Genomic DNA, 24,615 nt, shown 5'->3' on the forward strand with positions numbered 1-24,615 from the left:
CTGGACAGATATCCAGGGCTGTGAGACAGCCCAGACATTTACCACTTGTTTTTCCACCTTTGTAATAAAAGGCCCGTAACACACAATAAGTTTTGTCCTGGGCATAGCAGCAGTTCTAGCTTCATCTCTGAGTTACTCGTGTGTCTAGTGGTTGATGTACGCACGCACACGTGCATGTGTGTGTACTGTATGTGTGTGCAACTAGATGGTTAGAGCCATTGATAGATAGTTTGGCCAGCTATGCTCACTCCCCCAATCATGCGCAGCCGTTTCTAACTGCCATCCGTTTGTATGGAATGATAGGCCATTATGGCATCTATCGCCGTAACCATTAAGCTCCATTTCAAATATAGCAAACATAGCCAAACTACAGGCTCACAACGTTGCATCGCTTGTAGATCTATTTTCGCAATTTTTCGCCCGGTTGAAAGTGGTTAAAGTTACCAAAGAATTGTCAAGAACAGTCTGGCCAAGCTTTCTGCCCATGGCTCTGGTCAGGCAGCTATAGTGAAACACTAGAACACCGCACACCGATGTGGAGGGGGGATTACACCTAAATGGTACTCGAAAACAACAGATTTTCAAGCTAACAATGCGTCGTTAGCTTGAATATCAGTTATTTTCAACGTGCGACACCGTCACGTGACAGAGTATCATTTAGGCTTCAGAGACAGAGGCACAGGCACCCAGAGGGGGAAGGGTGGTGGGGGGGGGCTCAGGCATCTAACTGCAGCAATACAGATCTTTATGAAATGAATACATTGTACAAATACAGTAATTACATGACCTAAAACAGTTCCACGACGCTATATGCTGTTATATGTGTACAATACTGCTGGGTAGCCTGCGTGACCCGTCTCTGGGTTTAAGAAAAGGTGCCCTCAGCGTTGGTCTGTCCTCTGTCCATCGAGATGGTCTTCAGTGTTAGATAGTTTGTTCAGCAGTGCCGTTTGTCAGTAGTGTAGGTTAGTTGTCTGCCAAATACTTTCCTGAAAATCATAAATAACGTGTTATGTCGGGTTCCGCATGGCTCGTCAAAAGGTTTGTATTTAAAGACGTTGTCAGCGTAGAACTCTCAACAACATTATTCTTTCAGACACAAATATGGGTGTTTGGGGGCTTGGCCGAGCCTGCCATTAGTCTTGGAGGTGCAAACAACACGGGTATCGGCATTCAGTTTGAGAGACAAATCGTATACAGGAGTATTTTTCTCAAACACGGAGTGCGACATACATTTTTGGGCCGCGGACCAATTTTTATGGGTCACTTTTGGACGTCAACCTAATTACTTTTCGCACTTAACCTGCCTTATCCATTATATTCTTATTGATTATATTCATTATATTTTAATAATGGATTGGACACATACATTAAATGTTATAATCAACCCTTTATTTGATAAGAATTTATTTGTTTTAGTGTCCCATTTTATTTTTCCTTTAGTATTTAATCTGTTCCTACTGTTTTGGTTGGTTTCCAACATTACTGCGTTGTGTGGACATATACTTGCGTTACAAGGTAAAACAAAATAAAAAAATTGAGTGTACAAATGTAAACACATTTGGTTACATTTGTACACTCTGAGTTAAATGAACACTCAGGATTTGACGGTGTAAAATCATGGTGTCAAATGAGTGAACTGACCTGCGGCAAACCTCTTCTTGACGAGAGAGAATCGATATCCTGGGCCGGCCAGCTCAATGTCACAGCCTGACAGAATGCTGCCCTCGCTGGTAAACTGCACCACCAGAGGAGACGGTTTACTGGGGCCGTCGTTGAGCTGGAAGCGCGCTAACAACGATCCCACACCTGATGACCAAACACATTGTACACTTAGGAAATGAGGAGTCGTTTATTGTCATAGTACAGGGGTCTTCAACAGGGGGTCTGGGACCCCTAGGGGGTCCTCAGAGTTACTACAGGGGGGCCGCCAAATCTTTGTGTGATATATGTTTTTTTTTTTTGTTCATTAACCACTTGAACCCTAGCATCCCTTTTCTGAGGAGAACTTTGGCCAAAAATAGCAGAACTACAAGCTCACAGCGCCTCGCACGTTGTGAGCTTGTAGATCGACAATTTTTTGGCAAAGAGGTGAAGGTGTAGAGGGGGAAAAAAAGCAGACCAAGTAAAAAAAAAAAAAATTATCTGAAACACAATTTTATACAATATAGAGGGGGTCCCTGCTTCATCTCTCTCTCAGCTAAGGTGTCCTTGGCCTGAAAAACGTTGAACTCCACAGAGTAATGCAGTGCATCAGCAAGTTCTTAATAACCAGACTTCTAAAATGTTTTCTACTTTGAAAGAAAAAGAACGAGATGATAAACAATGAGCTCTAATGAGGTGAGCTGTCCCCCTCGCTATTTCACAATTATGCAGAGATAAGAGTGGAGTGCTGTGTTTTATGAAAATTAAGAGAAGTGTATGGACGCGCGCGCGAGAGCACACACACACACACACACACACGTAATTATTCCCAATGTGAGAAATGTACAGTAATGTACAATGAAGTAAGTGGATTATACAAGCCATTGTACAGTACAACCATTATTGTACATTATTGCATCAGATCCCTCTAGCAGAGGATAGAAGTGGAGAATATCTGGTAGTTGGAAAATGTTTACTTTTGTTTAAAATATTATAATATACTGTGGTTACACTTGTCATTGCAGCAAGTACTGTACATGTTCATAAAACCTTACTTATATGTATACCGGCAAGGTAATCTGTAATAGAACCTTTTCCTTGTCATTGTGAACCGCGTTCATGTGCGCACAAGTGTACAAAAATGTGAAATTCATAAATCTGAGGTTGGCTTTTTAAAAGGTTCTTTTGTCATGCATATTTTAGTACATTGTGGGAAATTATCATTAGATTATGTTTAAACATGAATATATATTTTTTTACTGATAGCCCTGAACTTGGAGCAAACTGACTCGGCTGTTAATGCATTAATGCACTGTTAATGCATTGATAATTATACACTTGAAAATGCACTTCAAATTAATTAGATTAAATGTGAGAGCCACTGTCAGATGTAGGACTATAAATTAATCTCCAACTCTAACAGCATGGCTCGTACACACTCAAATTCTCCCCAAGTGGATGTCATTATAGTCTTGAGGGAAAATTCAATCTCTTAGAGTAAAGGAATGCTCTTTAAGCCAGTCCCTGCCTCCTACACAGACCAGAAGCTCAGCCAACGTGGGGTGGGGGGAGTGTGGTATGAAGTGTACCACAGAGATCAGAGATATCTCCATATTTCAACTTCTTATGTTTTTTTCCCTGTAAATTAATGCCCTATTTCATCGTACAACTGTGTGAGCATGTAGATCTGCCATCTCTGCTAGTTTTAAAAAGGTTTGAATTATTATTGCAACATACTCTGCCATGCCGTTCTCCACCAATGTCATGTGACCAGGTGAGTTCACCCAAATGAGGGTACTCACTGTCACCATCACAGTGCGTCTGTATTTTAAGTTTTATGATATATTTAGGAAATGCTGAAAACATAACTAGGATGAACTAGTACTGTATAAGGCTCAACAATATGTTTACAGCTCAGATCACCACATACCTCCATTGTCTGATTTATGTGAGATGTCAGGGATCTTCCAAAGGATTCTTTGCTGCTCTCCATTCCTGTCAAGATCATATAAATACAGTGTGAAGGGTACAATCAAAACTTCTTAAAAGGACCATACCATTGTCACCAAATGTCATTGTCCACTGTCATCAGCCACTTAGTTTACATAAACCTCGAGACCATTTCCCCCCAAAATTGCATAATCTTTTAGATAACGTGTTTGTTTATGTTTTTCCCATATTCAGTAAACGTTACAGAATGTACAGTGAATTGTTGTCAACATTAGCTAAAACTCACTGTATCGTTATCGTTAAAAGCTCTCTTCAAGTCAAAATTTGAGTTTTAAATGCTTGTGAAGAACAAAGTCATCGCGGACTCGCATGTGAGACAAGCACGAACGTGACAGTTTCAGGGGCGTGCGCCTGCTTGTCACGCCTCCTGTCAGATTAACCGCTCGCCTCTCATTGAAAATGAATTACAAGGCATGTCAAGCCCGTGTAAAATCCCTGTTATGCATTATGATGCAACCTTTTTCCACACAGCTGTCGGTAGTAATGGTGTTAAATGCCTACCATGCAGCAGGAGGCAGTACAGCCTGCAGTTTGGCCACGCCTCCATCCACAGGGATGAGGAACTGGACATTGTTGAGGGCCATGGGTGTTGTCATGGCCTCTCCATTGTATTTATAGTCTATCCTCAGGTCTGTGCTGGTGGGCTCACACCTCCAGCTCACCGCCAGATTAAGAGGAGTTGATTGAAGACCCTGTGCCGATACCTGGACAAAACATGTATGCACGAGCATGTGTCACACACACACACACACACACACACACACACACACACACACACACACACACAGGTGACCTTCATGGATTTGCCTGTGACTGATGTTTACAGTGCTTCTTGCTAGACTGGCATCAACTCATTTAGCGGTTTTCTGATGTGGTTTAGAGAGAATCAGCGGATACAGATATGGTCTGTGCTCACAAAAATAATTCCCCTCAGAAACCAATGGCGTCATAGTGGTAGGGACTACCCATAAAGCTGTGAAATCATATGAATATGGGATTTATAACATTGCGGTGCCCAACCAGATACAGATATTAGTAGGCGAACTCTAGACCAGATCAGACTTTCCACCATGCAAGTTTACTCCCTGCTGAGAGAAGTCACTTGCAGGTGTAAAATTGCTAGACCAATGCTAATGTACATATAGAAAAAGTTCAGGCTGAGGGTTTTAATTAGGGACACAAAAAAAACATATTTTGTTCCAAAAACATTCTGGCCATAGCATAGCTGGCTACATTCTATCCTTTTTTCTCAGTGATACCGAATATATCAAAGCTTACCTGATACTTGAGCATGTCTACATTGTAGTAAGTTGCCTGAGGCTTCTGTTCTGCCACCTTCTTTAGATGAGTTATCAGGTTTGGCATGTTCACCCAAAAGTCCTTGGCATTGGCCTTGGGTTGTGTAGTGGTGTCGCTGGAGAGAGAACACACAATATGGGACTGTTAAAAAAGTGGACAGATCACATCATCACTGTCTGGCAGAAGCCTTGTATCTCACTATTTCTATTTCTTTTTATGTTTTGTCATAAATTGATGCTCTATTTTATCACATTTCACCGTATGACAGTGTTATGCAAATGTAGTGAAAATAGGCCATTTATGTGGCACATCGCGACGTGTTAGTTTGTAGATTATTGAACGTGGTTAAGTCTGTCTGTGGGTTTTATAAATATTGAACCAAAATATTAACTAGAGCTTGTGACTATTGGATCCACAGGAACACCGGTTATTTTATATTTTTTCATTTCCTGAAAATATACCGCTTTTGGACAGGTTTCCACCCGACACTGATAATATGGTCTTGATGATTCATCTACTACTGTATACTGATAGATGTTTTTAGTACAACAGCATAACAGAGTATAAGAACCAGCCCCAGAAAGACATCAGTCTTGTCAAAATAATATTCCAAGGTGATCTTTTCACTGCTGTCAGATTTCACCAAATCAACATGTCATTTCTTTTTTTACACATTTGAGTGAAAACATCAAAGCTGGGTTTTCACTCCATAGAAACATTATGTGAAAATCATACCAGACTCATAACTTCTGTCAAAGTTAGCCTGACAACTCATGATGACTTACTAGCCATGTGTTCCATATGTGATGTTCTACTGGAGGTTATAATCTGGCATTTGTTCTGGAAAATTCCATCTATAAATCATGTAATCGGTGCATTCATTTGACTCTTGTGCCTGATTTTTACTTGGTTGCTTGACACCAGCACGCAACTCAGTCTAAATCTTGCACTACTCTGGATATTTACATCATAACACATACTATGATATCCAGATGACAACAAATTCAGATAACATTTGGGGAATATTTACTTCACGAACTATTAGAGATGGAACAAAGCTATAGTGATGTGAAAAACATGAACATAAAACATTATAAAACATGGGAGGAAGTAACGCACTTAGGAACACAAACGTCTCTCTGATTTAACTGGGTTAAGTGACTAAGGCCTGATTTATATTTATTTGCGCGCCAGTGTCATGTAACAAAAATACAACGTGAGGCGTTGCATTGTGAGATTGTAAAAGTGCTATTTTCGGCACAGCACTGGCCGCGCAACCAAGAATAAATCAGGCATAATCGTGGCTGCTGCATTGTCAGGGTGAAAGAAGGTAGCATATGCATTTCATTGTTTTGCTCGTTTTCTTTTCTTGAGAGCAGTGTTGATTTCGTCGACTAAAACTATGACGAAAAATGTTCGTCGACTACCTTTTTTCACTGACGAAGACCAAATTAAAAACTAGATAAAAACTAAGCTATGATGACTAAAACTAAGACTAAATATATTGACAATTTCGTCAACAAATAAAAACTAGACTAAAATGTTAGGGAGGGACGAGTGGAGAAGAGATCTACTAGAACTAAAAGACAAGTCATTTTATGTTTGGTTGCGCTCGCGTGTTTCGCTTGTAGATCAACTATTTTCAGCATGCAACCAAGTGTAAAATCAGGCATTACGACGCCAAAATACATTTTAGTCGACTAAATCAACTGCAGATTTAGTCGACTAAAATCTTATGATATTTAGTCGACTAAAACTAGACAAAAACTATAACATTTTAGATGGCTAAAATATGACTAAAACTAAATGGAATTTTACTCAAAAGACTATGACTAAATTTTTGTCAAAATCAACACTGCTTGAGAGAGACAGAGAGAGAGACAGAGAGACAGAGAGACAGAGAGAGAGAGAGACAGAGAGAGTGTGTGGTGGTGAGGTTACGGTGGTGTGTTTACCAGCAGAGGAGCTGGGGGTTAGGTAGCACATGCTCCAGCCGGCTGTAGTTGGTTATGCTGAAGGTTAGCACGGCAGGGGACGGGTTATTGGCAAAGTGCCGCGTGATGCCCGCTGGAAACGACAGCACCATCTCGCCTATGATCTTCACCACACACCTTCAGAACAAGAGGAGGTCGCAGGTTAGAACACGCCAAAGGGAGGGCGGGAGAGAGAGAGGGGTGGGCGGGGGGGGGGAACATAGATAGACGTACAGGCAGGAAAGGAGAGACACACAGAGACCAAACACTGTGCAAGCATATCCATAGTTTACTTATAAGTATGCCTGCAGAACGGTTTCGCCATGTAATGTCTGTGTTCGCTTTATTTGTCATTGGCTGTGGAAAAAGTTAATCTAAATATATCATTCCCATTCCCAAACATACTGTAATAAAGGAGTGGTGTGCTATCTAGCCCAGAATCATGCCTTATGTGCATTCCGTGCTCCATGAATTGTGATTTTGTACTATGGCTAATGCCTTAATTATACTTGGTTGACGATTTACAAGCTCACAACGAGCTTGTAGAGCTGCTTTTTTGAGCTCGACATGATGCACAACTAAGTGTAACGCCTGATTTATATTTATTTGCAAGTCTTGGACCAAAAATGGCCAATCTACAAACTCACAATGCATCACGCATTGTGAGCTTGTTCATCTGCTATTTTCAATGCACAACCATGTATAACTCAGGCTTAAACCGGGCATTGTCCCTGCTACATTGTGGGGGGGTGTGTGTGTGAATGGATCTTGCATGTTGACTTACTTGTTGGGATCGGCTCCTTTAAAGAAGGCGTTGACCGTCTCTGTGAATGCAGCCGCCACAGGGAGGGTGTCCTGGGCCCCCATGGTGAGAGGACTGGGTCCTCTGGAGCAACCTGGAGAAAGCGCATACGTGCACACCCGCACACACACACACACACACACACACACATAGATATGCAAAGATTCACACAGAAAAATACACAATGTTGAGCTTCGCCAAGTGGAGCGCTGACAGTGAAGAGACAGACTGTTCAACCAAAGCCCATAAACGCTAACAAACAACACTGCTGATGTACTGCTATTTTGTCCTTTTTCCTCCTCATTTGTGGAAATCAACACAAAGCTAACAAACACTGCCCTATATGTTCACTTCAACAACCACTCCAGTACCAGCCCTAGGGCATTATTGTGTTATCCTGACCTTTTTGTTTTGTTTTGATGTTAGTGTGCTGTTTAATTCTCAGCAGAGCTATATGCATTTAAAGTTAAATTGTCAAATGAATCAAATCAAGTGTCATCTTCCTAACCATCTGGCATATGGATGTCAATGAGAAACAAAACATGGTATGCAGGGGTGCCTGGTGGCTCAGCCAGTTCAAATCCGACTCCTGACATGTCTCTCCATGTCTCCCTTCTCTCTGACCTCGGTTTCCTGTATCTCTACACTCTACTATGTAATAGACAAACATTGCCAAAAAGTAATCTTTAAAAAAAACAAACATGGTATGCAAACAAATCAGTGTCAACTTGATTACAACTTGAACTGAACAAACTTTGTGTGATTAAATGGGATGAAAATAATCACAGTCAACAACCAATTTTGATTTCGCTCCTTGACTGTGGAGTTGCAAAACTCGATCTCTAACTCAAAGTAGCTGCTGTGACTCTATGAAACTGTACAGTTAACACAGAGTTTTATTAGGATACAGAAACAAGGAGGATTAAAAAAGAGACAGAAAGCAAGAGAGCATGAGAGAGAGAGAGAGAGAGAGAGAGAGAGAGAGAGAGATGCATGCTTGTTCCAGGCATGCTATCAAAGCCAAGTTATTCTAACAAGATCAGAGAAACCAAATGATGAAAGATCAAAAAGCCAAAAATAAAAAAGGCCCGAAACTAAACAACAGGACTGAAAAGTGAAGACAGATTAGTAAAGTACGTCAAGAACGATGATCTCTCAAGGAACGCTTTTCATCGCAGATGAAATGAGAGCGGATAAATCCGGGAGATGGTGGGAGAGGGGGAACACAGAGAACGGAGAGAAATTTACGACGAAAGGGGTCAACATTGCGGCTGTCACCATATGAAGTGGGCTCAGCCAGGAGTTAGAGCAGAGTGGGCAGGGGTGATTGAGGGAAGCAGAGGGAAGGAGAGAGGGAGACACAAAGGGAGAGAGAGAGAGAGAGAGAAAGGGGGGGGAAATTGGGGAAGTAGAGGTAAAGCTTGCACAGATGAGGCTCGCGTGTGCGCGCACGCTACAGTTTAGCCCTGGTGCCGAGAAAACTTACCTTCGAAGGTTAAATAAAACTTGCCTCTGTCAAACCATACCAGGGATGGCTGGTCATTCTCTGTGTGAGGGGTGAGTGGGGTTGGGGGTCAAAGGAGGCGGGAGAGGGACGAGAGGAGAGGAGTGGAGAGTAGAGTGGGTGAGGAGGAGGAGGGGTTGAGAAGGGGGAGGAGAGAAGGAGAGTAGCGTGAGTCTCGCATGGCAGGTGTATCACACACACGTCACAGTGAGGTGAAGAGTTATGTGTGGTGGTGGTGGTGGGGTGGACGGGTGAGCAAGGGGGGGCAACAGCAAGCTAAAACACTGCCAGGACAGAGCAGAACATGGGATAAGTGTGTGTTTGTGTGGGTGGGTGGGTGTGTGCGTGCGTGTTTTGGCCGGGCAGGACTAGGGTGAAGGCAGGGGGCGGGCGTGAGCCACAGGTTGGTGGTACGGTACGATCACGATGGCCAGACCAGCCACAGATAGGCAGGGCTGGAGCACGTTTCCTTCCTCAATGTATCCAAGTACTGCTGGCCGATGATTTGATGCTCACTGCTCATGACAACCCATCATGGCGATGTTATGAAGAGAGCACGGTCAGAGTGAGATGATGCTTATGGCCAAACTCGGTCTCTATCCGTAGCGCTGGATGTTGGTAGATTGATCGTCCCTGCAACGTACCTTACTCATCCAAACCCTGGTCCAAATGACTCGGACCTCACTGTCATACGCTCCCATTTCCCAACCCACCACTTTGTGTTATGAAACAGACTGAGCCAAGCTGTCGTGCCAAACAACACCCTGCAGGGGGCAGTCATGACAGTGTGGGTCTGTGGAATAAAGAAGGACTACAGGGCTAGCATGACTAGAACAAGCATTCCTATGATGTACTGTAGCTATAGTTTACGCTTGCCAGTATTGCACACAATTAAGATGAACTCAACGAAAAGTGAGTGGATGCAAAAGACTGTAACAAAGCGGCTGCAGCCAATTGGAGCCAAAGATGTTGAGTGAAAGCAATTCATTCAATGTTCTTATGTATCATCCGGCATTATGGTACGCACACTCACACTCTCACACACACACACACACACACACACACACACACACACACACACACACACACACACACACACACACACACACACACACACACACACACACACACACACACACACACACACACACACACACACACACACACACACACACACACACACACACACACACAGTAGATAGACTACAATTGTAAACCAGGAAAGGGCTGTTCTAGTTATGCTATTTCTGTGGGGTAGGGGGTTCCATTGGTGAAGCTGTGTCGATGAACGATAGAAACAAGGGACAATAATGAGTGAGCGGACCAAAACATAGTGGGTGATGGTGAGAGGAAAACAGAGACTCATGAGGCGAACAAAGAGGCAGGTGTTCAGTGGGGTGGGTGGGAGCTGGAGAGGGTGTTTGTCCCTGGATGGAGTGGAGATGAGTTAACTCGTGTGAGAGGTGGTTGTCAGGGGTTGAGTGAGGCGTAAACTAAAGGTCGGGGGTTAGGGAGGGTTAGAGGAGAGACTTGGCAGAACTTGAGGGTGCACGGCTTTACTCAAGAGGAGAGCGAGAACGCGACATGAATACCAAAAAGCTTGAGTCGCTCAACAGCCTGGTTCGCCTGGCAGACATCAAAGGTCTCTCTAAGGAGGGGCCTGGTGATCTGACAAAATGCATTTGTGAGTGAGTGAATGAAAGATAGAAAGGAGGAGCGAGAGAAGGAGTTTGTCTGTGAGAGCGGGAGAGTGTGGATCTCAAGGGCCCACAGATGAAGCGCTCTTCAGAAATGCTCCAAGTGTGCAAACGTACACACACGCACACACACGCACACACACACACACACAGAAACATGCACAAACACAAACTCATGAGGTGCAGGTTCAGAATAAACGTATCTAGAAGTCACTTCACGATGCGTTCTGTACACACAAAATGACTATCAACAAGAGATTGCCATGGTAACGTGGGAGAGTCTTGCCACAGATGCACAGTCAGTAAAACACAAAGAGAAAGTCTTATGTGGGAAGATAAATAAAGCGCTGAATGACAATTTAGCTTTTCTACAAAAAAGTTACGTATCAAAAGCAGCTTTTCATTTTGCCACGTAATTGTTTGAGCATTTTTCCACTGTATGAGTAACTAGGGAGAGAGCGAAAGAGACCGAGAGAAGTAGAGATAAGGGTGAAAGAAAATCTCTCATCTATGATAATAATGATGTTGGATGGCATGATTTAGCAAAAGGAAAATAATAAATAAAACTAGCTTGCTACCCATCAGTGCCGCTTCATGTTGAACGAAGAAACATGAACATGTGATATCGTCCCTGCATCTTTCAACAACACCTAAATCTATGAATTATGCAGTTACAGCTTTGTACAACAATGACCTTTTGTGGCTTGCAAATTAAAGATGATTATGACTCAACCTTTCATTATGGGTATATGTAATGTTAAACTATGTTAAAACACTAATAAAGATTTTGTTGCTCCATGTATCAACTTTTTATGTTTGTAAAGTAATGCCCTTTGTAAAGTAATGCCCTATTTCATCATCCAAGAGTGTTGCACAAAAGTAGTGAATATAGCAGATCTACAAGCTCACAACGCGCCGTGATGCGGCTATTTGTAGATCGGCTATTTTCACTATTAATAATAATAATAGTAATAATAATAAAGGAATGGTTTTGGACATACACGGTTTAAATCCGACAGTGACGACTGAACAACTCACTGTATCAATACTTTTGACTGTTCATCGGCCCCAACAGCAATCACAAAAAAAAAAACTCAAGTCATCTTTTACCCATTTACTGTATGCCTTATGTCTGAGTTATACTCATGGTTGTGCATCATGTCACGTGCAGAAAATTGACAATCTCCAAGCTCACATTCTGGGACGCGTCTTGAGCTTGTAGCTTGGCAATTTTTGGTGCGTGACACAGGCATGCAACTTAAGTATAAATCAGTCTTTGCATCCTGGGTGATGGGCTTCGGACAGGTTCAAAAGTCACACAGGAACGGAACACTCCACCCCAAATACACCCCACCCTCTGATGGGGTTGTTACTATACCTGCAAACGAATCAAAGTGTCTCTCAAACGTGGGCAGTTTGTCTACATAAGCATCATCTTCTGACAAGCCACAGGACAAAACGAAAAGACAAACAAGGGGGCAACACAAAGATGGCAGACCAAACAAAAAGAAAACAGAAACAAAAAAAAGTTAATTAAAGAATACAACAAAAAAATACAACAAAAAGGGAATTACAAATAAAAGTGCTGAAAACTTCATAGTGAAGAACCGATAGGGGGAGCTGGTAATTAAACCACAGCAATTAAAAATGGTGTGCTTTGAAGTAGCGTATGGCATTGTGTGACTAACAAAGGCACAGTGAATTAATCATGTGTGATTCTAGGGCAATGATAGTGACGTTGTGACACTTGAGTTTAGTGAATGCACTACACAGAAGTGATGAGTACAATGTTCCTGCCTGGTTTCACTACAGTGCTGTATATTTCACCCTGTTGTCACTTCCTGCCCCATCTTGAAAAAACAACCCTTCAACCAGGGACGGTCTTTAGTTTATGCAGCTACCTGCAGTCTGTATTTATGTCATCTATCATGACTGAGTTATGCTAGTCGATTGAGATATTGCAGTAGACTCACAACACCATACTAAACTGTCTAAAGATGGATCATTATGGCTCTGTGTGCCTCTGACCTTTATTTATCCAGGAAGATTTGCTGAACACAAGCTCAAATTCCTACTGCACACTCAAGTTACAAATATAGTTAAACATTCACACCTAGGGGCTGCCCAGTGTGTGTGTGTGTGTGTGTGTGTGTGTGGGGGTGTGTGTGTGTGTGTGTGTGTGTGTGTGTGTGTGTGTGTGTGTGTGTGTGTGTGTGTGTGTATAGAGGCAGGTGGTCAGTGACTATACCGACATGTAAGCATTAATAATATATCAAGGACAGTTAGGCCTAATTACTTCTTTTTGCAAATGGAGACGTCATTCTTGATTGACCTAATTCAAGTGAAAGTCATAAGTAGTGTTTTTGTAGTATTGACATATTTAATCAAGCAAATTGTTTTAACACATAGTGTAGACACAGTCTTAAACACATAACTAAAGGCATATGGGAGTGAGATGTCATGCGTAGAACTATAATAGATTCTAAGTAGGGATGCACCGATATGGAAATTCTTGGCCGATACCAATGTTTGAAATAACAATTTAGCCCATAGCCGATACTGCTACCGATATCTGTTTATTTAGTTTTTGGTGTCATTATTTCCCCCTTTTGTGCCAGGGAAACTAATAAATTATAAGAAATAGCTGTTCAGAATCTGCAGAAACACAACATAATTGCCTTGATGCAAGTAACATTAACGAGTGTCAACGAGCGTTTATTTAAAAAAAAGTGTTTACTGTGATTATAGTAAGTTTACATTTCATATCACAAACACCATCGTATTTTTACATAGTAGAGTAAAAACTCCTGTAACTTTAACCAGCAAAAAAGAAAAATCACCCCCCAAAAATATTATTTGAAATTATTTTTTTGCAGATACCGATATAACGGCTAATATCGTCTGATACCGATATGTGGCCGATATATCGGTGCATCCCTAATTCTAAGTATATAAGTTTAATACACACACACACACACACAGTGTGTGCACGCATGTCGCACACACAGCAATATTCAGCTACTGTTGCAACAACAATCAACTGGAAATATACTGAATGAGGCTACGCCTGCACTTGGAAATGTTGCACACATACCTGACACGGACACGCAGAGCTCTTTACCGACGGGGGTGGTGGCCGCACTCAGGGAGTTGGTTGAAGAGATGGAAGAAGTGCTCTCCGCCCTTGCTAGGGGGGCGATGGGAGGGGGACTGGCTGAGTGGACCGGGGGGCTGAACGGACGATTCTGGACGGACAGAAGGAGGAGAGGGGTAGGAGATTCAGAGGTCCACTTCGAGGCCTTTGCTTGTAATCATCATACAATGTGTCTTGCGCTGCATTTCATCATTACGCTCATGAGACAGAAAAGAAACGACAGCACTTACGAGGTCCCCTGCGGAGGGCTTCCCAGGGGGGAGCTTGGGCCGTGATGGAGGACGGGGCGGAGGTGGAGGTGGGGTGGGGTTGACAGCTGATGGAGTGGTGGGTCGCACCGGAGAGGAGGAACCTGCAGAGGAGAACAGAACATTAGCATGGACAGCTTTCCCAGGTGAAAGACACATTCTACAATCTCACATTCTCTAAGTTTGTCATATTATGCTGCAATGCATAGTCCCAGCTCGCCATACAATGTCTCTCCTCATTTTTTGCCATTCATTAATACCTGATACCAGGTAATAACAGGTGCTTTTTTAGTAGCCATTGCATCCAAGTTCCAAGCAGTGTGAGGCTCTGAAAGTAACCAAATGTGCCCTTTATTAGCATTAGCCTCCTTGCTGCCATCTTTTCCTTTCTGTATATAATCCATTATTTGTAATTGTTTATTATTTTGGCCATGTTCACCCTGACGTTGAGCTTCACTATTCTTGTAAATATAAATGTCACTGTGTGTAGCAATAAATGGAACATTTTCTTGCATTCTCAGTCTTTTGTGTTATGCTCTTTTAGACCCATAGAAAAGGGTGTTCTATTGAATGAATCAATGTTGAGCAACTGCATGGCCTATTTCTTGCCTTAATGTTACCAGAAACAGTTTTTGATGGGCTGTATAGGTCAAAATGTAGATTGTGTAGCAATAAATGGAACATTTTCTTGCATTCATTGTCTTTTGTGTTATGCTCTTTTAGACCCATAGAAAAGGGTGTTGTATTGAATGAATCAATGTTGAGCAACTGCATGGCCTATCTCTAGAGGTTAAAATGGAGATTGTGTCAAGACAGCGTTAGTTTAAAATTTGTTTTTAGATGAACGGTAGTTTTCATGCCTCGTGCCCCCCCCCCCCCCACCACCTTCGGGGGGCCGTGCTATTGGCGAGGGAGGATCCAGTCCAGTGAAAAACCAAAGTAAACTGAGTAAAACAGAGTAGAGAGGCATGGTGAGCCCGGGACTATGTATGGAAAAGCAGCATTGACAGTCTTGTTGACATAAAATTAAAAAGGAAAAAATAGGCTTGCAAGGCAGCTATGGTAATAGAAAATGTTGGTGAAAAAAAGAACTAAACTAAGTAACTAACATAACTTCAATCAAATTTTTAAGTCTGACAAACAACAAAATTAAACATTGATCTATATTTACCACCAGTAACATAATTTAACAAAATAAGGAGATTATATTTAATCACAAAAAAAGGCACAATGGTTGCACATGATTTTAAGATTGCATGTGTTTAAGTTTGAAAAATTATGGAGATGATAAGTTATAATTATTGAAGCCATTCTCAAGTGTTATGCCTCACAGACTGTTCAGTCATTGTTCTTCTAATTGGCTTGTATTCCTGTGAGAGCTTATTTAAATAACTGAGCATTAACCAAACTTAGCCCTCGCTGTTTATCTAAGAATACGACTTTCCCATAGCTGAACTAGGCATTCCGAGCAAGAACGCCCACTCTTATCCCAGCTCTGATGTGCTGTGTCAGCAGTGAGTGTAGCTCCTCTTCCCTTTGTGTGTTGTCATGAGGTGACCTTTAGGAGAGCCAGTTTAGTCAAACATAATGAAAAATATCTTGTCCATGCTCTTGCCCTATTGTAGAGGGCCTTCACCACCTCCAGCGTAAAGCTGAAATAATCGGGAGAACTAAAAGTAGATTCTATTAAATACATTCAAGACCGAATATTTGCTTCATACTTCATGAACATTGTTTGGGGATTTTCTGTGTTTTTCTAAGTTGTACATGGCACAGGGACGGGCAACCGTCACAGAGGTTCATCCTTTGCCTTTGTCTTATCCAGCATTTTAAAGTTTAACTTTACGTCTAAACACTTCAGAAGGATGTATAGTATGTGTGTGGCTTGTGTTCTTTCTATACATCCTTAATATCATCCCCTGCTTCTAACCACATTTGAATGGATACTATAGATGTTGCTATTCATCCGTCTAATATAAAAACCAAGAAAGTGTCCCGGTGCATTCACAGTTCTGTGTCTGAAGAGCTCCAGATCCAGACAAAGCCAAATAAAATGTCATCACTCTCCACTTAACATGGAAATTATTCTCTAATAGAGTGATTCAGCAGGTTTCTATGGCACAGACTCAGACAGCTACAATACAATAATAGCCTTATTTCTACAGCTCTCGCTGCTCTCCTTCTCTGGGAGACAATTGCTCTCTGGGAATTTGGATGAAGACTCCAGTTTCTAATGCAGAATAAAAATTTCTGCTGAGAGAGAATTGGTTACTCTTACAAGAGCCTCACAATTGCCAGACCTGATTCTTTATCTAAATGTGCCCCCAATGCCCTCCTCAGTTAATTTCTTTTTTCAGAAGTTGTTTTGTTCATGTAGTCGTCTACAAAAAAATTGAATGCAGTCTAGACTATCATTAGAGAACAGACAGCAATTTGAGATGGCGCTTGCCCTTGCCACGATGTTCAAAAAGATCGTGCTTTAGAAACTACTGATGAGTTTGAACCTCTTGGTGGGGGTGTGTGAAATGAGAGAGACTCACCACTACCAGTGGCTCCGGCTCCGGAGGTGGGGCCTGGTGAGGACACCACTGCCCGGTACGTAGGGGGAGGGGGTGGGGGTGGCGTGCTGCGGCTCGCCTGGCTAGCGTCTTTGGGCGAGCTGACCGTTTCACTGGGCTCCTCTTTCGGCGGGGAGGCCTCTGGAATCCTGGGTGGCTCCTCCTGCGCTAGGACAAGGGGCGCTGGAACCGGGCGAGTCGCAATCTCCTCGACGGGGGAAATGGCGGCAGGGGGTGGTGTGGGTGCTTTGGGAGAGGGCTCCGGGGCGATACTGGAGGCCGAGTCGAGAGGAGAGACGGAGACTGGAGGAGGGGATGTGGGAGGAGGCAGAGCAGGAGGCTCCTCTGGTCCAGGAGGTGCAGATGCAGGCAATGGAGGTACGGGGTCTTGAGGTGGGGGGGAGACAGAGGGGACAGGAGACGCTGCAGACTCTGGCTCCTCTGGCTCCTCTGATGACGTCGGGGAGGTCGGGGAGGTCGGCGCGGGGGGCACAGGCTCCTCTTTTGGGGGTGGAGAGGTAGGGAGAGGAGGCGCGGGGTCCTCTGGGGGTGGCGGCAATGTGGGTAAGGGTGGAGCCGGCTCTTCGGGGGGAGGCAGGGAGGTCGGCAAGGGAGGCGCGGGCTCTTCTGGAGGAGGCGGGGATGAGGGGAGTGGAGGTGTAGTGTCTTTTGATACGGGCGGTCTATCAGGGGTTTCTTCACTGAAGCAGACCCACTGGTCACCCGTGTCTTCTATAGCAGCCGAGTCATCTTCTGGGCCGAAGATGTTGTCCACATCAGCTATCGACGGCTTCTTCTCAGAACCTTCTGCCTCTGCTGAGATGGAGTCAATGACTAATCAAAAGCTATATTTGCACCCACTCGCAGCTCATTGGTATTAAATTCCCAACAGAAAAACTTTAATACAACTACAACTTCTCTAATGCAACATTTAGATGTGACTAGAGTACTGGACTGCTCAAACATCAGTGTGACTGGAGGCTACCTACAGTAGTTCTTCTTCTTCGCTTAAAGTTTTATCCCACGATTTTAGAAACCCATTTTTTCACCCAGTGCCAATTGACTATGTAATCCTGGGCGCTACTCTCCCTCTGCCAGCCTAGGGAGAGCCCAGAACTGAGCTCATGCCTCCTTCAATGCATGAGGAGCTAGCAAGCCGCTTCTTATCACCTGACAGGGGGGAGTTTCCCCGGTTGGACGTAACGCGTGGAAGGAAGACGTTATTCCAACCAGTTCCTTTTCCCCTCCATCAGGCGCCCCGGCTGACCAGGGGGAGGCAGTATAGAGACCAGCATTCTTCTTCTTGTACGATGTCATGAATGTACACATCTTAAATATAAAGGATTCGACTAGACATGTGCACTATAATATGCACATACATTACTGTACTGTATGTAGATACCGTAGAATAAAAGAGCGATAACACATGAGTTAGAGAGAGAAACAACAGACAAAAGGTACAGTCCTCGGGCGATGGTATGATGCAGCAAAGGGAGGCATGGTGACCCGGGTCTCTTACCGGTGCCGTCTGCAGAGGGAGGGCCGGCCGCAGGGGGGGAGGTCGGGACATTCTTAGGTGGAAGCGGAGGCGGTGCTGCAATGACATCATCAGTATGGCCATAAGCATAGCCGGTCAGTCTAAAGAGGCATTCCTTAATAAAGAGGCGTTGAAGGTTTTCGTGCCAAGTTAGTACCAGTGGTTGTCAAACTGTGGGTTTGAGGACCCAAAAGTGGGCTAACGGAGAGGTTTCACGTGCTCTACCAACTGTTTATTAGAATGGTGGCATTAACCCATTAAAACCTGAGGCCGATTCTACAATGACTTCTAAATCCTAACAGTTTTCTGAAACAAAATTATATGTATTCGTCCGCGGACCCCCCATCTCAAAATATTTTGTTCCAGGGACCCCCAGAAGCAAAGATTTAAGTAAAAAGGAATCGCTTAAACAAATCTTATTAGTCGCCAAAAATTTACATTAAGGTGAATTAAATATTGTTATCACATTCCCAGCCTAATATTTGCCCTGGGTGAGGGGAGTGATAAAAGCACACAGAGGGTGATAATTGATATCAGACTGATCCGGCAGCAGCTGACCAATCAGCACACTGCATGCTGAACCGTCACCTCACTGTGGAATTAACTCCGCATGAGTTAATGGCTGCCATGTGTGCCGTGTTGATCAAGTCTTATTTTCCCAGTCGTCTTTGTGAATAAATAAGGCTCGTGTGTATGTGATAAACAAATTATCGCCTGACATTCATTGTTGCCCTCGGTAACAGCAGCATCAGTTCTCCTGGGTAATAGCCTACTACTGTATATGCATGCAATTATCCTGTTAGTTTGTTCTTAGTAGATTAGTCTACACACTGTAACAGGACTAGGGCTGTCACGATTATGAAACTAAACGTGACGATTCATTGTCAAACACATAATTGCGAATAACGATTTAATTGCGTTTTTGACGTTGAACACTGGAACATGTGAATACAAATTATATTTCTGTTTGGCTTTTAGAATTTGAAGTTGCACAGGGCAGATATGACAAATAACCTAGATCCTGACGATTATGCAAAAACAATTGCGATTATCTCATATAATTGCGATTAGGCGATTAAGTAATAATTGTGACAAGCCTAACTAATAGCACACACAACCATTTTGCGACCCAACAGTAAAACTGGCAAATTTGGGTTCGCATAAAAACAGTTTGAAAACCACTGGTCTAACGTCAAACCGTATCACATCAAGTCGAGGGAGGGAGAATATCCATCCAACCAACCAGCCAACCATGCCACGTGATACAGCACATTCAACACCATGCCACATGTCAGGCCCAGGTAGAGGAGGTGGTGATGAAGGAGGGATGGTTGCCTGAATATTGAACCTCTCAAAAGTGAATGAGCTAAAGTACATCCAACAGTGAATAATCTGTCTGCATAATGGCTTATGAAATGAAGGAGGTTAGTTGAGTGAAAGACAGGAGTGAGCACCGCAGTCTTTCACAGACACCCCCCACCCCACCCCCAACCCCCAACTCAGTTCTCTGTTCCACTTGTTAGTGGGTTGATGATGATGATGATGATGATGGGGATTCATGATGAGGTGACTTTGATGGGTCCGTGCAGTCATTCCGGGGAAACGCAACACAACTAGCAGGTATATAAAACCAAACTTACTTCCTGTGGGGAAGGGTCTTGTCAAAGAGGATTCTGGTGGGGGCAGAGGGGCCCCCCAGACATCTGACTCAGAGAGAACCACTAAGGTTCAGAGAGGGACAGAATACACAGGGGCATGTCAGTGGCATCGTCTGTGTAAGACATGGTTAACACATTGAGTGCCAAACACGCGAATCTACGGTTTTGCAAATACACCCGTCGAGTGGGAAAGCATCTGTCATTTTAGATTTGAACCATTATCTTATACTTTGGCTATTAAAAAACAGCAGATATACTCTACAAGCGCAGGTACGTCCCAGAAGCAAAGATTTGAGTAAAATATTTTCGCTTTAAAAATATATATATATTCAAAGAGTTGCACAAATTTTCACGATATTTAAAAAATAGCAGATCTACAATCTCATAGCGCGGCACTCAGTTATACACAGCTTGTATATCTGCTATTTTAATGAATAGCCAAAGTATAACAATGGTTAAAGTGGTTACACAGATGCGTTCCCGGGTTAAGAAGGGCAGGTGTAGAGGAGAATGTTGTTGGTGATCTCTTGAAACATGTACAACGTCTTGCCCCCGCCTCGATTACATCACCAGATATCTCAACTTGAAAGCACCTCAGGCTAAATATTATTCAAATCGATTAGCTAAAGACCTTTGTAGCACATGTTTCTGACAGTTACGATTCGCCTAATCATGTCAATATTGAACACTACTGTGTTGTTCACTACTGTGTTCAATATTGAGACGGAAATTAGATGTCTGCAATATTATAAAGGAGATTCCATATGCTGACTATACCCCATACATGATCTATCAGAATCATTATTTATTTATATAATCATTTTTATCAGTGGCTAATAATAGCATCAAAGCCGTTTCTTCTTTTCTCTGAACGTTGATATTAAAAAGGGAATCTCTGCTATGTTGGCGTCAGGTACAGCACACATCAACTGAGAGCACACATCAACTGACAGTTATTGCATAAGAGGTACAAGCACTCCCCCAGTCTACACAGATTTACACCGTGAAATCTGGTAGGACTGAACATGACGGTGAGAGTGGGCGAGGGGAGAATCTGCATGTACACAAACACCATCGTGCACTAATGAGACCTCGTGAAAATCTGCCTCTTGTATTGACCTCAGTAAAGAGGCTGACCTCACAAGTGCATTGCTGTCAAAGCCTCAAGGAAGAACAGTAATGTTAGTGAAGGAAGGGGGAGTAAATAGATGAGGAGCGAGCGAGAGAGAGACGTTGTGACAGCCGAGCTGGCAGCTTTAGAGAGACTCTTGGTGGCACAGCATTAAAGCAGCCAGTTTCATTACATTGCTCACACATCCTGAAGCAAAACAACATGGGGACTTCAGACTGGAAAGCTTAAACGTGACAGACACTAGTGTAATTCTACCGTCAAATGCATAGAGAGAGAAAAAACAAAGAGGTGGATACAAGGAAAGACAGACTTACACAAATGTTTATATTCATTGACAAGCTTACACACACAAATGTACTGCAAGCTCTGGTTCTCTTTATCGCTCGCTCACCATCTCTCTTTCTCTCTCTCGCGCACTCACAAACACGTGCACAAATACACACAGTACTGGTGTATATAAAATATAAGTGATGATACCTTCAATTTTCTGTTCTCCAAAGGCTGATTCCAGAGAAGGCCCAAATAAGGCTGTGGTGTCCTCAGGGATCGGTGCTTGCTGACTACTGGAACAAAAATGTAAAATGATGTACTGTAGAGAACCATTGCATTTTATTTTCTGTTCAATATCAATAAGGTGTCAATACTACCGGGGCAATACGTGACATTTAGCACTGGTCCTTACTGCACTGATGCTACAATCCTTAAAGTAATACTAGGTAACGTTTTCAACAAAACTAAAGTTAAATTGTATATCTTTTGTCAGTGGCAAAAGTTTCACAACACCCACTCCATGAATTTCACCCCCGGAAGCCTTTTATTTATATATTTTCTATTGAACGTGGACTGGGGGGACTTTCCCGGGAAAATGACGTTCCTGGCCAACGTCATGACGTCGTGGCCGACGTCCCCAGGAACTACCGCAACGGTTTCCTGTTTGGCCAGGAACTACCGCGGTAATAGCAAAAAGGAACCTCACGCTGATGTTAAGAGAATGTAGGATTGGAAGATCGAAAAAGAACAGAAAAAGAAAGCACAGCTCATGGTAACTAATGCTCCACTGGCTAAGAGAAACGATCCGTAGATAGTATAAAACAATTAAAAGATCGCTTTTTGAAACGCTTCCGGCTTCCGGTGAAAACAAATGGAATTCTGGGTAATCGAGGATTACGGAAATTGTATGCAGTGACGGTAGTGACCAGCAGAGGTTGCTAAAAATCGTTATTTGGGATTCTGCATTGTACAACTTTAATTACAAACAGTTCTTCTTTCCTAGTTGGGTGCTTTGAGCTAAATTTGAATGTTTTATGATAGTCGACTCGAGTTGTGGACCACCACCAACCACTATTGAGAAATGACAACAATTTCATGAATGTGCAATCTTCTCACAGGAGCCAGACAAAGTTGAATAGTTGCAGTGGCTATTGAATTACTTATTCACAGGGTATCACTTACACCACATGAACCCTAGCGTCCTTATTCTGGGGGGGGGGGGATCTACAAGCTCACAACGCGTCGCAACGCAACCGACACTGTGTATTAAAAACTGCAATGCGTTCACACCGTCTCAGTGGGCTCATTAACCACATGACCCCCTAGCATCTCTATTCTGGGCATGTCATAGGTTTATATGCAAACATTCTGAGAGATATGGTGTAGACTAGGAAAAAATGTAAGGGGCCACATACAGACCCCTGGGGGACCCCAGTCACTGAAGTATAGGGTTTTAGCAGTTAACCTATTAACAAATTGACCGCCGGGCCCGTAGTTCTACGGGCCGTTAAATCCAACGCTTAAGCGCCGATCCCGTAGCCTACGGGCTGTGGTGCTTTTTCCTTTTTTTCGATTTTTTTTTTTTTTCAATTTTCCGGTACGGCACATTTCATTGTAACACCACCGGAAACAGAATTATTTGGGATCCGGTTTTGACGATCACGCCGGCTCCCATTCTAAAGTCTACACTGAAACGCCATTTTCTTCGATTGTAGTTTTTCTCCTCGCTGATCACTGTTTAACATAAACCGTTCTAACTCAACAATGGATGCCCCGTTTGACACGTGGTTTGGACTGGTAGACACAGGGAGATGTCCGCGATGTTTACAAACAGTGCACAGATCAATCTTAAGGATTTTAACGACGTCTATGGCGACGTGAAAAAAACAAAAAACTACAATAAAACGTTGGCACTGGTGAGTACATTATGAGATTAACCTCTGGCGGTCAATGTGTTAAAAGCATCCATCTCATTTTAGAATTTAGCATAGGCTATTCAAAAATAGCAGATATACAAGCTCACAGCACATCACTTCGTGCCACGCTGCGAGCTTGTACATCTGCTTTTCTTGAACATTTAAAAAAAATCTTGTGTGAGAACTACTGATTTAGAAGGCATTTGTAGACGTGGCCTCAGGTCTTAATGGGTTAAATGACTAATAATTGCTAACGGTCATGCACACATTGAAAGGGATCTCCTACTGCAGGAATGTACCCAACTAACATGGATTATGTCAATTATTTCCTGCATTCTGCACTAAATGAGCTTAGTATATCTGACTGCATTAACAATGACTTGATGACCTTGTGACCTTGATGCAGGGCATGGGTGCTGCTCATACCTGGGTGGTATTATTATTATTATTATTATTATTATTATTCATCAGTGACCTTGATGTGGGGCATATGGGTGCTCATACCTGGGTGGTTTGAGCACTGGGGCTGGTGTAGAGGCCACAGGGGGCACAACGGGTGCAGTGCGTCTTGGTCTAGCGATCTCTTCCCCTGGAAACAACAATAATATATATTATATTAATATACTGTATATTATTTAGAACAGTGGTTCCCAAACTTTTTAGCTCAACACCCATAAATTTGACGTTTGCCCAGGACCCAAAACTGGTAAAAAAAATAGCAGATCTACAAGCTCAACGTGTCACTTCCCGTCGTGAGCTTGTAGATCAGCTATTTACAACACTTCTTAAACTTTTATTTTTATTTATTTATGAAAATTAGATTTTTTTTCATTTTATATATGAAATACTGTTGTTGGAATTGTTTTTAATTAATGACAAGTTGGGATTTTTTGGCTGAAACCTTTTTAATCTTTTGAAATAATATGTACACTTTTAAATGTAGGAAATGAAAAAAAATGGGGATATTCATTTGCAACCCATAAAAATTGGTCCGCGACCCAAAGATGGGTCCCAACCCACTGTTTAAGAAACAGTGATTTAAAACATGCCTTTTTTTATACTTGCAACATTTCGCCTTAAATACTTACTGGAGCTATTCCTTTTCACCAAACCCTGCAATGAGAAAGCATATGGAAATGTATAACAGTAGCATGTGCAAGGAATGATGCAGTCTGTTCAGCGGTGAAGGTCAGGAGATGAGCTTTAGCCTCGG

The 24,615-nt window shown here is 42.8% G+C and overlaps 1 protein-coding gene across 10 annotated transcripts in view; it reads right to left on the reverse strand.

Moving 5' to 3' along the window:
- Positions 1 to 714: 714 nt before the first annotated feature.
- sgip1a (SH3GL interacting endocytic adaptor 1a) overlaps positions 715 to 24,615 on the reverse strand; it is a 74,372-nt gene continuing 50,471 nt past the window's right edge. For 2 of the 10 annotated variants that reach the window (XM_080431851.1, XM_080431848.1), the window contains 16 exons: positions 24,491 to 24,515; positions 23,907 to 23,991; positions 21,694 to 21,776; positions 18,409 to 18,483; positions 16,872 to 17,705; positions 14,314 to 14,435; positions 14,024 to 14,174; positions 12,308 to 12,367; positions 9,215 to 9,274; positions 7,711 to 7,822; positions 6,909 to 7,064; positions 4,933 to 5,068; positions 4,156 to 4,358; positions 3,575 to 3,639; positions 1,645 to 1,809; positions 715 to 989 (listed from right to left, as the gene is read on the reverse strand). In XM_080431851.1, the coding sequence (XP_080287977.1) occupies positions 967 to 989; positions 1,645 to 1,809; positions 3,575 to 3,639; positions 4,156 to 4,358; positions 4,933 to 5,068; positions 6,909 to 7,064; positions 7,711 to 7,822; positions 9,215 to 9,274; positions 12,308 to 12,367; positions 14,024 to 14,174; positions 14,314 to 14,435; positions 16,872 to 17,705; positions 18,409 to 18,483; positions 21,694 to 21,776; positions 23,907 to 23,991; positions 24,491 to 24,515 (2,355 nt within the window). In that variant the 3' untranslated portion in view covers positions 715 to 966. Of the gene's footprint in view, positions 990 to 1,644; positions 1,810 to 3,574; positions 3,640 to 4,155; positions 4,359 to 4,932; positions 5,069 to 6,908; positions 7,065 to 7,710; positions 7,823 to 9,214; positions 9,275 to 12,307; positions 12,368 to 14,023; positions 14,175 to 14,313; positions 14,436 to 16,871; positions 17,706 to 18,408; positions 18,484 to 21,693; positions 21,780 to 23,906; positions 23,992 to 24,490; positions 24,516 to 24,615 lie in introns of all 10 variants that reach the window. The other 8 variants (XM_080431850.1, XM_080431846.1, XM_080431849.1 and 5 more) reach the window with 7 other exon arrangements.

The sequence above is a fragment of the Gymnoscopelus braueri genome (assembly GCF_963280865.1).
Source record: "Gymnoscopelus braueri genome assembly, chromosome: 6".
NCBI lineage: Eukaryota > Metazoa > Chordata > Actinopteri > Myctophiformes > Myctophidae > Gymnoscopelus > Gymnoscopelus braueri.